The sequence below is a fragment of the Nestor notabilis genome, unplaced genomic scaffold (assembly GCF_000696875.1).
Source record: "Nestor notabilis isolate BGI_N333 unplaced genomic scaffold, ASM69687v1 scaffold1765, whole genome shotgun sequence".
NCBI lineage: Eukaryota > Metazoa > Chordata > Aves > Psittaciformes > Psittacidae > Nestor > Nestor notabilis.
The window spans coordinates 61,196-76,618 of record NW_009929603.1 but is presented as its reverse complement, the minus strand read 5'-3'; the positions used below and the strand labels follow the sequence as shown (position 1 = coordinate 76,618).

The following is a 15,423-nucleotide window of genomic DNA, read 5'->3' as shown; positions in this document are numbered from 1 at the left end:
ACTGGGATAGTATTTTAAGAAAAACTCAAAAGGACCAGAAGAAGACAAAGGACCCCTACCCTGACTCTGTAAATTGGCACCAATGCCATCGAGGTGTTGCTTCTTTCTTCTCTGTTTCTGCCTTCTCAAATCCATTTCTAAGACTGGTGGTGGTTTCATGCTTCCCCTTCAGAGACACTGAGAGAAGCCCCTTAATGCAGTTTAGGGACTTACCTGTTGGAGATTTTCTCAGAGCCCACATATAGGGCACTCCTCATGAGTCCAGCCCGAGTGCCCAGAAATGCCATCTCAACACCTGTCCCAGTCTCCCTGTGGAACAGAAACACACAAGCAGAAGCAAACAGTTCTCAAAAGAACAACCATCTCCCTGTCCCAGGAGGAGGGCCTTTCAAATTAGAAACCACACCTGGAGGTCTAGTCTCAAGTTCATTTGCAATACAACCTATTCACACCAGGGGTGACACTGGCTCCTCCCTGCTGATAGCAACAGGTTGTTACTGGCTAACAATTGGCAGGCTTAGACTTGTATCTAGAGTCACGTCTTTGAAGTTTGTTCATTTTATTCTCTTCTGAATAGACGGTAAGCTAGCCCTCCTGCTAGCCCTGCTCCAGGCTGCCCACATGAGGCTGAAGTGAGGGAGAGGAACTGCAGAGAGAGAATGGCTGTATCACGGGTACAGAGAATGGTCAGGGTAGCAGAATGACTCTGAAGGGGGTGTCCTGGTCCAGCTGTTTAAAGATGTGCTGATTAATTTGGTGTCCTAGCATGATTGCCACTGGCTCAGCATCTGGTAGTGGTAGAGATTCTGGTAACTGAAATGGGACAGGAATCCCAGGACCACATGTCTAAGTAGTATGTTGTCTGCTGAAAGAAGATCTGTGTGACATGATACTAGATACTACAAGCAATAGGTGCCTCACTGGAAGCAGAGTAGAAAGTTGTTCACTGAAGCCAGCCTATCCACTCCCTAAAGCTCAATCTGAAAGCATCACCAAAAGAGACAAGATCAAACTCTTTTTCCTTTACTGCTGGTAAGGGGAAAAATTACTTGCCACCTGAGATGGAACTTCTGCTACAGTCATATAATGAGTTAAGCCAAACCACACTGCTGCCATTCAAAGGGATGTCTGATGCAGGGGGAGATAATTCAAAACAATTTTAAACTGAAATGGCCTCAGGTGTCCAGGGATACCAAACTCTTTCAACTAATGAGGCAAATGCAGTGCATCTGAGTTAGGTGCTGCAAAGAACTAGTGAGGAACACTCCTTGCAGTGACACCTGGGATCACTGCTGTCCTCCAGTGATATTCAGACATGGGTTGTGTTAATGTTGTGTTACCAAAAAAACCCCTCACCAAACTAAAGGCTTTCCTGAGAAGGCCCACTCCTGAGAGACACTTTTGGAGTTATTTCTAAAGATACTGAGCTATTTCTCTGTCAGCTTTTGAGCTACTTCTAGAGTTTCTTATACACTGTATAAGGGACTGTGACTGTTTTGGGCACTGCATAAGCCCACAGCATCTAGAGATGCATCCTCACTGGTGTTTTGCCCGTATTTATTTCTCATACACTTACATGGACATATTGAGGGCTAGTGTTGTCCAGTAGGCTTCCATGGGTGCAGTGACTACTGCATCAAACAGCACTTCCTGGACCAACTCCTCATCACCTAAGAAGAAGGGAGAACACGAATCAGGAGAGAAAGGCATGTTCCTCCTCAGATGTCTTAAAGGGTCCCTTGTTAAGGATCATCTGCCTGGCCAGGACAGTGGAGCAACATGGCACAAAAAGAGGCCTCCTGTTACAGGGCTGCGAACAGGACCTACCACCCTGGATGGCGGAGAACACAAGAACAGAGGTTACAGCTAGCATGATCAACTGCATACTCAGTGGAAGGGTTTGGGTTTGAATGTGTGGGCAAGTGAGAGGCTTTCAAATTAATTTCTTCATCAGACCTTCACTCTGACCTTTTCCTTGATTGAACATGCTGACCACAGTCATTGCCTCAGATCCCTGCCTTGACCTTTCTTCTGGGTGCCCTGTACGGAGTACACCAGCCACCCCATTCCCTTCAAGAAGCTTTCTGCAAAAACACTAGTGACTTCTTCATGGCCTCTATTCTGTCCTTGTACTTACTGGCTTCTCTGTTAGCCATCCTTCCTGTAAGTCTCATAAGACAATGTCCTGTCCTGGTTTCCACCAGAAGTTCTAGCCAGTCTTGGCTACCAGTCTAGTCCACTCTGGACTGGAACTGAGAATTGTTTAGGAAGATTTGAGGTACCATCATGTGCTAAATGACATACTCTAAAATCCCTGTCATAAACCCACTAGCAGTCAATGTAGCAGGAGGAGCTGTGCTTCAGTGCCAGTCACTTCCGAAGCAGCTTGAACTCCTTTGTAGGCTGCCAGTATCTCTTTTACAGCTGAAGTATAGCCAGCCTTGGATCCTCCGTATTCTCAACTCTAAAAGCCAAGGGGTTGACCTCAAGTCTTCCCTGGAGCTTTCTGCCAGAGGCTCCAGGTAGGACCATTCTCCCTGGTTGCAACGTAGAGCACATTTTTCACATCTTGTCCTGTTTGGGCTGGCCCAAGGGCTACTGCATGAACTATCTCCTGTTTGATTTGGCCCCACATATCTAGGATGCGTCCAAATCGTATTTGGTTTTCCTCCACAGCACTTCCAGGTCTGCATGTTTCTCATAGTCAGCTCTCCTGAAACTTTCCTCCTCCTTCTCTCTGGCCTCTTCAACTCATACATCTCCTCTTTTCTACCTGCTTCAAAGACAGCCAGGAGGGGTCTGCTCATACTGTGCAAGAGAGGAACAATTATTGGACTACATTTGATTTTAGGTTAAGAGATTCCCATCCTTGTGCCAAAGGTTTGTGCCTCTCAGGTAGAGCATTACGTGCAGAAGCTTGTGCTTGGCATTGCTAAGGGGTCTGAAATGATGGAGAGTGAGGGGGCTGAAGAACATCCTAAAGCTAAGTTGCTGTAAGGAGTTCCCATGTCCACCTCTGCTCCCCAACAGAGATCCCACTCTATAGAGGTGCTTTATCAGCTGCTTGTGTGGCTACACATTGCCTGGAGAGCGAGTGCAAGAGATGGCCAGCACTGGGAGTAGGAAAAAGAATCATTCTGTTGCATTTTTTTTTCCTGAGTCAGTTACCAATTGTGTTTGGAAAACAAAATGAATAGTCCTTGTCCTGAAAGAACCCATCTCTCTGGATGGCACTATGCAGCCCATGGAGGATGCTGGCTGGGATGCTGGGGAGGAGAGTAGTCACAGCAGCTTTCCTGGTTCCTCCTGCCATCACCCTTTCTATCCCAGCTGGTCAGTCTGTCTTAAACACGGTGTATAGCCCCTGCCAAGCTTCATTCAAGCCTTTCACCTTTCAGTATTTCCAGTGCTGAGACCTCCAATAAGGCCAAGTTATGTGACAGCTTTGAAATGGAAAAAAATTCCTCAGAGACAGATGAGGAAGTAGATCCTCAGCTCATTTCCACTTGTGAATTAAGCTGGCTTGAGTTCAGTCCTGCCTATGTGAGCAGGTGCTGCAGGAGCTCAGTCTGACACGAATCAGTTTGTCATAGTCCCCTCTCCCCTGTGGTCAGTACAGGAAAACCCCATCAGGGCCTGTTTGGTGCCTGGGACTCACATTCCAGGTCAGGCTCCTCTCCAGTGAGGAAGCGGATCACAGCCTCCAGCTGGCTGAGCTTCCGGTGGTCCGGATCAATGTCGGTGATGCAGTAAATCCTGGTGGGGAGGGGAGAGAAAGAGAAACCAGTGTTAGGCAAATTCTCCTAGAAAATAATAACTGCAAACAAATATTCAGCAAGAGACCTTGTGCTGCAGAGATTTTGCCGCTGCTGCATGTTGTTCCCACTCAAAATCTAACAATGTGGCTATATGAACAATAACAATGGGATGGAGAGACCTGAAAAGCAGAGGGTCATGTGCAATGTAAGACCAGACTGAGAGAACAGAAAAAGCAAAAGAGAGAAACAAAATGTGAGGTGAGGAATGATACCGCAGTATGGTATGATGGCAATAAAAGCTGTCCCAAAGGGACACAGCTGCAGGAGCCTCAGGACACGGTTTGGGGAGAAGAAGGAGAATGTATTGCAAATGCTCTGTATTATAAAAGAAGCCAGTCTTCTAATCCTGCTTTCAATTTTGACTGCGTCATTGTCAGGACAAGTGAGGGTAAGGGGTTATAAGAGAGAATTACAATTCATAAAAGAGCTGAAAGGAGTGATTTATGAGGGAAGCCTAAGAGAAATGAATATGTAAAGTGTGGTAAGCTGACACCCCAAGTTAGGAGTAGAAGAAGGAGAAGTCACTGCTTATGTCTCAAATGCGCTGCCTGTGAAACTTGACAGTGTAATGAGAGGTGTGAAGGGCTGCAGGGTTTGTTGAATATAGTTATTTTGGCTTTGATACAGGCTGGGTTCATGTGCTTGAGTGTAACTGAATGTCGGGTTCATGAAAATCCCAAACCTCACAGCAATAAATGGAAAGTGCCATGCTTCACCCTATTTCATATCCAAACCAAGCAAAACCGTAAATTATGCTTGCTATTGAAACGGGGGTCATAAATCACCTCCACATTCACTAGAAATTAGGTCTAGGTTCAGTTCAGAAGAATGCCAACCAAAAATAAGCTAGGATTTAAAAAAGCATTTCAATCTCTCACCAAGCTTGCAAAAAAATTTCCTGACAGATCTGACATACTGTAGGTTTTGTAGCACAATTCTGAGCAACACGAGGAGGAATAAAATAGGTCTGAGCACAGAAGACTGAGAATAAATCTCAGGAGATGTTTCTTAGCAGAGGGATGTGCCAGGCCTTGGTGGGATCTCCCAAAGGAAGAGGTGGAACTGAACTGCCTAGAGACAATCAGGTCTTTGCAGGTACAGCCCCTGAACAACACTGCTTTCTCCCTAGGCCACAGAGGTGGTGAACTCAAGCCAAATTGCTGGGAACTGTGCCAAAATCTCCTGACAAAGTCCTCTGTCACTGACAGGATTTCCTCCACTTACCATTCATTTGCTAAAGACAAGTCTGGCTGGAGCAGGTCGTGCAAACCTGAAACCAGATAATACATAGAGTGTGCAGTTAGGTACCAGACAGGCAGATACAGGCTGTGAAGGAAAAGTGAAGCAGCGAAGTTCAGAGTAGCTACCTTATGCCTTAGGATAGTATGGCTGTGTCAGATTAACCTACCTTCTTCCACTGAAGTGTTCCCCAGCAGAATGTACTCCCCATGTCCCCTGGACAGCACAACACCCAGACTGCAGGCAGGAAGGAAAACAGAGGACTTGTCAGCAAGGAGAAGTGTAATCCCTGAATATGACACTGCGTTCCCTGCAATTACAACCCTTAAAGACATTAACTCCCCGCACAGCTATTAAAGAAAAGAACATCATCGTAAGAGGATTAGGTGAGATCCGACTTCAGCACGAGGCTAAAGAACCTGTCTATAGAGCTATGAAGCATTTTGGTGACAACTTTTTTTGGCCAGTCTTGTAGGCTCAGGTCAACAATAACATTTCTCGAATCTATGCGAATTTAAAACCATTTCAGCTGGGAAAAAAAACACAAAAAAGAAATGTTCACATGATTTCTTCATGTGACTTTTTGTAATATTCAGTTTATAACAATGTTTCATTTAGAGCCATACACCAGAACATGAAACATATTCAGCAGAACTGAAAATTGAAGATGTCTCGTTTCTCTGAAATGAAACAACATGCTTCACCTAAGGTATAGCTTTTGGACTCTGAACTTCAGATAAATGTAATATACCTTTTGAGCTGACCCCAGCAATATTTTAATGGCCATAGGAACAAAGAAGTCAGTTATTCACACTGCTCTACTCATGACTTGTAGCCAGTTTCATGAAGAAAAGGGACTAATTTGCTGTCCCTGATGGCAGACTTTTGACACCCTGGATTGGTGTCACACGAATCCTTGCTCACCTGAAGGGTGTTCCACTGATGTCCGTGAAGAAATAATCATTGGTGAGGAAGAGAACTCGTTTCTGAAATAAAAGCATGAGTAAGAAAGTGAGAGACCATCTGACAGACCAAGAGCATAGTGATAATGGGGAGCTGGGATATATGTCCCCAAAGCTAGGCAAAAGCAGTTGATCATTACCAACGCTTCACACCCTGCTAGGACTGGCTGGAGGCGGGGTGAACGTGCAGTATTCAGCATATTCAGCAACTTGTGACTTTCAGGATCCAGGCAGCCACTCTATCTTTCCATGTAGGGCTTCAGTTAAACCTTTCTTTGCTCTAGGGCTCCCGCACAGGCTGCAGGAAAGGGTGGGGGAAGTTGCCCTCCCTCTTGTACCTGTTGAGCCAACACACTGGGGCCCTGCAGCTCTTTTGCTATACAGAGCAGCCTTGATGGCTGGCACATCATCATCATTATCATCCCCAGCAGGAGGGGGGCTCAGGGGGGTAGGTAGGAAGGAGAGGTGGGGTTAGAGGAGAGACAGGATGGCAAACCTAGCCACAGTGTGGGTGGGCAACCAGGGCCAAGTCTCTCCACTCCTGTGGGAAATGCTGACATTCCTGACATATGCTTTCATGCTAAACTGGGACAAAACATTAACATATTTCAATTTTGTTGCAAATCATCAGTAAAAAAACCCAATTTACATTTTCAAATTGGAAAAAAGTGCTGATTCAAATCCAAACCATTTTGATTCACTTAAAAATGTTTTTTTTCAGACTGACATTTCAACTGAAGACATTTCAGATTATTGAAAGCTGCTTCAGAACTTCAGCTTTTTACCAGACTGGCCTTTTCCTGTAGGAAAGTGTTGATTTCAGTGGAACTCTTTTCCAAAGGAGAAAAGTTTTTGGAAAGTTTCTATCCAAACCTTATGCCAGTATATGAACCCTAATATGTTTAAAATCCCAGGCCCGATCTGAAAACGAGGTGAGAGGATGTGTGTGGGAGACAGGGAGTGAACACAGAAAACTCAGTGTTCCCCAGGGAAAGTCATACCTGCTTTAACTTGCTCAAGCCGTGCAGCATCAGAAGCAGAGCACGGCACAAAGGGTGAGCCAGCACCAGCTCTGTGCTGTGCCCCAAGTTTGTGCATGAAGTGGATGGGCTGATGGGGATAGGGGTTATTGTTAGGTGAGCAAGCAGAAGATGTCTCAGCCACTTCCCTCCCCTCTCTTTCCATGTGTGCCAGTTCTGTATTGCTGAGAAACAGGGGCTAAGTTTTTTGCTGAGCTGAAGATTTTACAAAAGTGTGTGATACCATGAAGGAACGTGGCATGGTGGTGTTCTGGTGGCTGTGGGGAAGGTACAAGAGGTATTAAATCTCCCTTTCACTTCCAGTCTGAGCTGATAGTGGAGGTGGGGAGGTATGGGGAAGGAAACCCAGGAATGTAGGCCTGTCTCTGGGAGAAAGGATGCAGTGGAAAATGGCCCAAGGGTGCCACTACTCTGAGAACTTTTCCTTCAGCAGGGCTTGTTGTGCTTATCCTTTGTTCCCCTGAGCTGCCCCTCCTCTGCACATGCAGCCACACAGCACTTGTACCTTGTGGGAGGGAGGGCAAACTTTTGTTTGGACAGAGGAGGGAATGGATGGCCAACCTTCCCCAAGACAGCTGGATGTATCAGCACTTATCCACAGGAAGGAAGAGAAGCAGAGGCATCCTTGAGCCGAGCGGGGCTGAGGATGATCAGGCAGGACTGATATACAACACAGAGGAAGGGAGAAGACAAGAACATGGGTGTGCTGGCACAGGGACAGGATGTCTGGCTCCCAGCACCTGCAGTCTGGGAACACGTTTCCAGTTTTGGTATTGTCACCACTGTATTAGGCAGCCAGCCCTGGCTAATGCCATTATCAGTGGTTTGCCACAGCTCCTATCCATGTGCTTGCCCTTTTGCTTTCACAGTCACAACCCTGTTGTACCCTAGTTGCAAACAAAGGCATTTTTGCCACTAGATCTCTCTAACAACCACCCCTTGTCTTTGGTCCTTATTTTCCCCTCTCTACCTCACTTTACTCTCTGTGTCTTCCTGAGATCAACCTGGGGAACCAGCGTTTGTGTGGCTAGCAGAATAATTTGTATCATCCTCTTCACTCAGCCCTTCTTTCTGCAGTCTGACTGCCTCGTTGTCTTTGTTTCAAGGCTCTGTCAGCAATTTCTTTGTTTCAATGCTACTCTGCTAAGTGTAGCAGTGGAATTGCTAAGTTTCACTTCTGGTCCTCACTCCATGTGTATTCTGATAATGGTGAAACTGTCACATACTCAGCTTCAGTCTCCTATTATGCTACATAAAGCTTACAGAGCTGCAGAATAAAATAGCTAATATCTCTTACAAAGGCTACTTTTTGTAATCTTTTTTCCCTAGGTAGGGGAGCAGAAAGATGACCCTAAAATACTGATCTAAAAAGGTATCTTTGGATGGCTCAGAATGAATGTTATTGAGGGTGCACAGAGACAGAGAGAGAGGTTAAGCTAGCAAAATAAGCAATCTAGACTTACGAAGGATAGATCTTGCTGTAAAACCCTGATTGCTTTTCCAACAAAATAACAAAGGTAATAGATGAATAGATGAAGGGAATAAAGGACACGCAATGTGTCTGGGTTTATATAAAACACTTGAAACAGCTTCTCATTAAATTTCATTCTAAAGAAGATGTTAAAGTGGGCTTAAATATGATGTGGAGTGAGAACCAGCTGCAACACTGTAAACAAAAAGAAACAGCAAACGACAGGCCATCAAGGGAAACAGATCTAATGAGAGGAACAGACAGACTGTCTTAGGAACCTTTATGTACAGTGGTCTGTAAGACAAAGTAAAACAATACTTCTCTGTATACTGAGAAAAAAAAGTCCCAACGACCTTAAAAATTAGAAAGATTAGACAAAACCGAGGAGTGGGATTCACATAGAAAAATGGCAACCGGAAAAAGTAGCTAAGAAGCATGGAAACCAAAGCAGCTGTTCCTGTGCAGCTGTAGAAGGGAGAAGAATACTGAAGGGACAAAAGAAAGGAGATTTGGGGCTCCCTTTTCAGAAATATCCTATTGCAGAGAATAGAGGCTCTCTACAATAGCAACAGGGAGCAACAGGGAAACAGTACTCAAATAATTCAGTGAAGCCCTGGTACCTGCATTCCAGAAATGGTACAAGAGACAATGGGAACAAAAATAATTGCTGAACTGCTTGGACTGAAAAGCATGCAAGTATTTCAAACGCAGATGCTGGCAATGTCCAGGAGAGGAAGGGCAAAGCCATTGAAAGGTACCTGATAGTTGCAAACACCAGAAATAAAGAAAGCGAATTTAGTTACAAGATGTAGCAGCACAACCCTTCAGAGGAAACTGAGTGGTGCCTTCATTAGGAAGTGGCACCGTTTCAGCAGTGGCTGTGAGCAGTTGGTTTAATTGGAATTGGTGTCGACTGTGGCTTAGCATGGGAGAAGTTCAGCCAGCCCGATCGCCAAAAAAAAGTGTTCTCTGTAAGAGATGGAAATTTTTCCTGAAATATGGAAGACTTCTGGGCAGTGTAACTTGCAGGACTCTGGAATACTTCCTAACAGGAAATGATGAAAGCCAAAGTCTTTAGGAGGGTTAAATAAGCCTGAATGAAAAAGTACCAGTGAATGTAAACGTACAAGATAATTTTGCACTGATTCCAAGGGAAGATGTATAACCCTACATAAGAGCTGGTAGGGAACGTTCAGAAGTCTCCATTTCACTAGGACTTTTCATAAAACATCTGTAAATATTTGCGTAGAAATTGAATCCTGGACCTGCATAAAGGAAATCACATTCTGACAGAGTGAGGGACAAAGCTTTCATGAGTATTTTTGGGTAGGAAAACGGGGTTGCAAAATAGGCTCCAAACCTCTGTCTGTCTAGGTCAGCTCAGCAGTCTTCCCCAGTCAAAACTCTTTAAGATCTTTGATTCATTTCACGGCCCTATAAACAATTAACAATATACTTTTTGGCTTTTCCTGGACAAAGAAGGGAGCTGTGAGGCATTCCCAATACCTTTGTATGAGCAGAAGGTTGATAGGTATAAAAAGCACATCTAACGATGCTCTATTTTATGTCTTTAGCATATGTGTTATGTATGCGGTGAAACAATAAAATCTTCACACTCAGAAATGCTGAGCATTAAAACCACATCCTTTGTGGTTGTTCAGCATCCATTTCCCATCCCCTCCCTCATGTGACCTGAGCAAAAGCATAATGTCTTACCCCTTTATCCACAGGGACCTTCACATCCATGGAGAGGTAGCCTGTTTCCCCATTGATCATGGCAGTTCTCAGCTGCAGAGGTGAACAAGTGTTAGTGTCTCCAGGCAGGGCAGGAATTAATAGAGGTTGCCATTAACATACAGGGTCTTGCAGAAAAGAGTGACTGTGCCCCCTGCTCCCCCTAGCTCTTTCTTGCTTCTTTTAAACTGAAAACCTGTTCTCAGTGGTCAGGATCCTTGTTCCTTCAGGCTGATAAGTGACACAGAATAACGATGGTTTATACTTAAAGCTTGTTGATATGCCTTTTCAGTGAAAAGAAAGGATCTGGAAGCTATGAAATTGCCAGTCCAAGTTTCAGACTTTACAGTTTAGCAGCCAGAAAGTCATTAGCATGGTGCTTTGAGAGCCTGGAAGCGGAGGCAACTGAGAAACCCAGTAACTCCCCCAGACTGATTCCAAAGCTCTTTGACATTTTTTAAACTGATTTATAAATTGTAGGCTGTATTCAGCACCACTTCTGAAGTGCAGCAACGCAGCTGTTTAACACAGCAAAGCAAGACTTTATGATAGCAGGGTAGGCAGTGAGAAGACCACTTTATTCAATCCAGGTTCCAAAGGCAAAATGTAGTTTTCACAGTTATTCCCAGCCTCTTGCAAGTAAGAGCCAGGGAATTTTTCCACTAGTGCAGAGGCTTTGACTTCAGGTCTAGCCTGCCAGAGCATATCAACCTATTGCTTCAGCCTGGATAGAAAAAAAGGTGGGAAGTAACTTATTCATTCACACAAATTGCTTCCTTACTTCCAGAGACAGGCCTCCATTCAGGTGCTGGCCAGTCTCAACTGCATTACTTTACAAGGCCACAGTTTTGTTTATTACGGCTGTTTGATGTGGGTTATTTACGGACTTAGAATATAAAGCTTGTGTTCCCCAAGGCCCATGTCTTGGAAATTAAAACACTGACTGGTACTATTACTTCTTTTTGGCTTAGAGTGTTTGACCTCCTGCCAGAGCCACAGCATACTCTCTGTTCAGGTCTGACAGCCTGCAGCGTTTGCTATGGGTTTTGAGTTTAGTCCAGATATTGTTTCATCTCTATCTTCTTGAATATCAGGCATCTTTCCCCTGTAAGGCAGTGGGGAAGTAAATCAGTGGCTATCTGAGGTCTCCTCAGATGTCCTCAGCTCCAGCTGGTCTGCAGGCAGGCTCCTGGTCCTGTGCCCAGCCCCCAGATGGCAGTGGCTGTGGGTTGGTACCACAGTCCAGGCTTTCTCTGTCTTCTTCAACAGCTTTTCCAGCATTGAGAAGTCAGTCACAGTCCTGGTGCCTGGGAGCCACAGAATGCTCAGTCCTTTTCTGGCAGCACACTTCTGGCAACAGCTGGCCTCCACTTTGAAAAGTGTGTAGCAGAGTCTGGATGCAGGGGAGCTCTGGTCCATGCTGAAGTGCTCGTTCCTGACACTCCAAACAGCAAACTCCTGCTCCAGGGCAATGAGTCTGTGCTGTCCCCACCACTGGTAATGAGTTCTGCAGACTCCATTCCCCTGTCTGTTTGTGTGGCTTCAAACCAACACAGACATACAGTTTAACTGAGGGGTTCTCACTACATCTATGTGTTTTGCCACTCAGTTTCAACATCTTTCCAAACTAACTTCTTCTTCTTCTGTAAAAACTGAAGAAAATCTGTTTGGGTGACAGCTCCTAGACTGCTGGGGAGGATCTCTTGACTCTTCCCTTTTCCCCTCACACTGAGACTACCCCTGTGTTGCTATATAAGCAAGCCCAAACTTCCTTGCTGCGTAGCTGCAGCTAGCACTATTGTGCATCAATTGGTATTTTCCAGACAGTGCCATCTTCCCTCCCCTAGATTTCTTTTTAGCAGCTGGTCTGTATTACACATCATTAGCACTTGGGCATATTTTTCCAGTCTGAATTTGTTGCTTATCAGTGTTGCCGAGATTATACTGCAACTGATGTTGAGTCTGTCATTGATCTAATACCATAGCTGCAAATATGGGTGTTGAAATGTTGGCAGCTCTCTGCTGCAGTGGGTGTATCTTGAGAGTCTCTAGACTTGCTGAAGTCACACTGCAGATACCGCTCGCGTCACTGAAAGTCTGTGTACCCTCAGTGACTGCAATGTTTCTGCTGGAAGATGCAGTACAGGAACACAAAGTGGCTTTGTTTTTCATGCCTCTTTTGACTTTTTTTTTTACATTGGATAGTTTTACTCTGCCTACAGACAGAAACCTTACACTTTGCATCATATTTGCATCAGGTATCTGTTACTTCGTCAGACAGGAACCTGCTAGCCAAATAAATATGACAGCAAAGTTCTCCAATTTTCTGGATTACTATTTTTGTGTGTGTAAAATAGCAATCTGTAAAGAAGCGCAGTTCTAATAATGGCTTGAATAAGAGAGAAAACTACAATGGGAGCAGAGCTTCTAGAAGATACCAGTGAAGCCACAAAAAGCCATTGGCAACCTTCATCTTGGTGGTTCCACTGCATGTAGAGCCTCTTATTTTTATCTTGCTTTCCAGGTTTCACACCCAGTTCTACTGTTTCCTTTCTTAGTTTGCCACTTTCCCAGTTCCCAAGTTCTGCTGGTGTGGCCCTTTCTACTTGGCCTGCGCTAGTGGCAGTAGCTACTTTGATCTTCTTGCAGGGTGGTTCATTTGTCCTACCTGTTTAAGTGGATATCTATAGCATCAGATCCGTTTATCTCAGCAGTCTCCCCTGTAATCCAGAAGCATGTGTGCCACCACTAATTCTATCTTACTCCAAATTCAGTTCTTATCTTAAGTATCTATTCTCTCCTAATTCTCCTGAGTAAGAGAAAACCAGCCACAGAGGAACCTCTCTACCTTCTCATTGTATCTGGGTTCCTATTGCAATGTGGATATGTGCACCTAAGGTGATTACCTTTTATCTCTTTTTAACAATTTTGCTCAAAAGACAATAGAAAAGGTATTTTCTAGTCTTTTCACTCTGGTCAGCTACTGTTTCAGTGCCTCCACAGCTGTGCAATAAGGTGGCTTCTGGAAATTGTTTCTTCTCAGGTGTCTAAGTCCCTTATCCTCTTTGTCTATTATGAGTAATGGCTACAAGCTTTAGTCTCTTTCTGAATGTACTTTTTTCCTTGCTGCAGATCTCATTACTTTAGTGGCTTCATCTATATCTCACATACTACATGTACAGGTAACATCATGGGACACTGCCATACTCCTAAGTTATCTTGGCTTTACATTAAGGCAGCATTTGGGCCATATACAGACTGGCTCCTTGAAGCAGTGCGTATATGACCCTGAAAAGTGCTTCCTTCCTCCTGCCAGTGCTTTCCCTCCCTGATCCATGAGAAGGAAAGCTCATACTGGGAAGGAAGACAGGCACTTTGTAGAGGAGCATCATCTGTGTCCTCTTGTAGGGGCCAGTCAGGCACAGAAAAAACTATGAATGCCTGCTGTTCCCCTGTTCCTTCCATACAGGCACACAAAGTAACAGAAAGAAGGAGCTGCAAAACCAGGCTAAATTCTCTTTCTGATACTCACTATTTCATCCTGGTCTTCCCATTCCACTTCTGAGAGATCTACACTGTTGTAGTTTGGCTTAGGCTTCAGTTTCTTTCCTTCTTTATACTGGTGTTCATTAAAAAAAGAAAAGAAAAAAGGAATAAATACACAAGTGAGAGTCTAGATAAACTCCTAAACTAACCTTTTAAGAATTAATGTGTAATTTGAAAAATAGAGGCATCTCATTTGATCTCTGACTAGGAAGGCAGCTTTTGGATGCAAGTGCCTTCTTCGTCCCATGCCACGTACTTCGTTATGTGAGCACTGAAGGGCTAGAAGAGTTCAAGTGGAAGAGGCTGATTCAAGAGCAAGGTACAGGCAGGAACACAGATAAACTTGGAGGTAAAGGCTAGACCTTCCTTTGTGAGAATATCCTTCTAAATAGTTCAGTACAATACACTTACCTCCAGGAAATAATTTTTTCCCCACAGCTAAGAGTGTAATCCCATTAACACTAATAATACCAGCAGGAGATCTTTTCTGATGGGAATTAGGCTTTGACTCCACTGACACAAAGGTAGGTTTTCCACCTAGGGCTAACTCATGCAAGAAAGCTGTTTCGCTGTAATCTTCTAGGAGAAGGAAAATGTGAAGGCCAGTTTCAGGGGGAGGATAAAGCAGTGCCTTTGCTTAACTTAGCTTTGCCCCATCCTGAAAACGTGTCCCTTCCCTTCACATACTGAAATAACTACCGGTGCCTGTGGTCTCCCTGTGCAAAGTTGCCTTTTTGAAGACAGTGGCTGTGAAACCCTGTGGTGGCTTCACCACAGGCAAGAGGAAGCTTATAGCTGTGCGCAAGTGGATTTGTGGTGACAGGCATACATATGAAATGTGAAATCATTGCATGCCTGAGTATCTGAGTAATAAGGCCAGCTGTGTGTCTGCAGACAAATGTGCAGCCTGGAGATCCAGGTGGCACTGCGAGGGAGTAATGTTGTCCTTGTGTCCACTCTCTCAAGTCTCAGATGGCCTTTGCAGCCTACCGGTCTCTAAACTGTATCTGACTTACCATGCTCCTAAGACTTGTGGACCCTGCTATTCTCAGATTCCCAAACTGTCCAACACTATAGCTGCTGGGTAGCTATTACTGTGGTGCTACTCATGCTGAATCTTCTTGTAGGAGATGTGCTTGAACAAGGGGAATTGTTTGTTCAGCCCATCAGTGAAACCTTGCATTGATGCAGATACATGTGCACCCACAGTACAGCAAATGCACACAAATACAGCCCTCACATGCATTCTTATGGAGAACAGACAGGCAGGGTACCCTACGCTTCATACACGTGTGTCCAAATATACATCTTTGTATGTGGAATTGATTTCTCTGGCCCTCATACTTGTGGGTGCTATATATCAGAGCCTGGTAGCCATCACAGCTCAATAAAATATGAGAAATAGGAGCATCCCTGAAAGCCACTGTTTCCAAGCAAGCAAAGGTTCTCAAATTCATAGCTATACATACCAAAGGACGGAGGTCTGGGTGTGAAAGGATGTACCCATTGTTGGTGTTCAGAAAGGCGTATCCATGGACGCCCAGCTGGAGAAAGGAGCATTTCGATAATTAGTGTTTTAGCTATAAACACTGCTGTGTAATGGGTGCCACTGA

The 15,423-nt window shown here is 44.6% G+C and overlaps 1 protein-coding gene across 1 annotated transcript in view; it reads right to left on the bottom strand.

Annotated features, from left to right (window-relative positions):
* Nucleotides 1-209: 209 nt before the first annotated feature.
* Nucleotides 210-15,423, bottom strand: part of CACNA2D4 (calcium channel, voltage-dependent, alpha 2/delta subunit 4) — a 55,702-nt gene continuing 40,488 nt past the window's right edge. The window contains exons 16-24 of the mRNA XM_010015046.1: nucleotides 15,280-15,354; nucleotides 13,797-13,883; nucleotides 10,247-10,318; nucleotides 5,982-6,043; nucleotides 5,227-5,294; nucleotides 5,043-5,088; nucleotides 3,659-3,756; nucleotides 1,577-1,670; nucleotides 210-309 (exon numbers count right to left, since the gene is read on the bottom strand). Of these exons, the coding sequence (XP_010013348.1) occupies nucleotides 210-309; nucleotides 1,577-1,670; nucleotides 3,659-3,756; nucleotides 5,043-5,088; nucleotides 5,227-5,294; nucleotides 5,982-6,043; nucleotides 10,247-10,318; nucleotides 13,797-13,883; nucleotides 15,280-15,354 (702 nt within the window). The remainder of the gene's footprint in view (nucleotides 310-1,576; nucleotides 1,671-3,658; nucleotides 3,757-5,042; nucleotides 5,089-5,226; nucleotides 5,295-5,981; nucleotides 6,044-10,246; nucleotides 10,319-13,796; nucleotides 13,884-15,279; nucleotides 15,355-15,423) is intronic.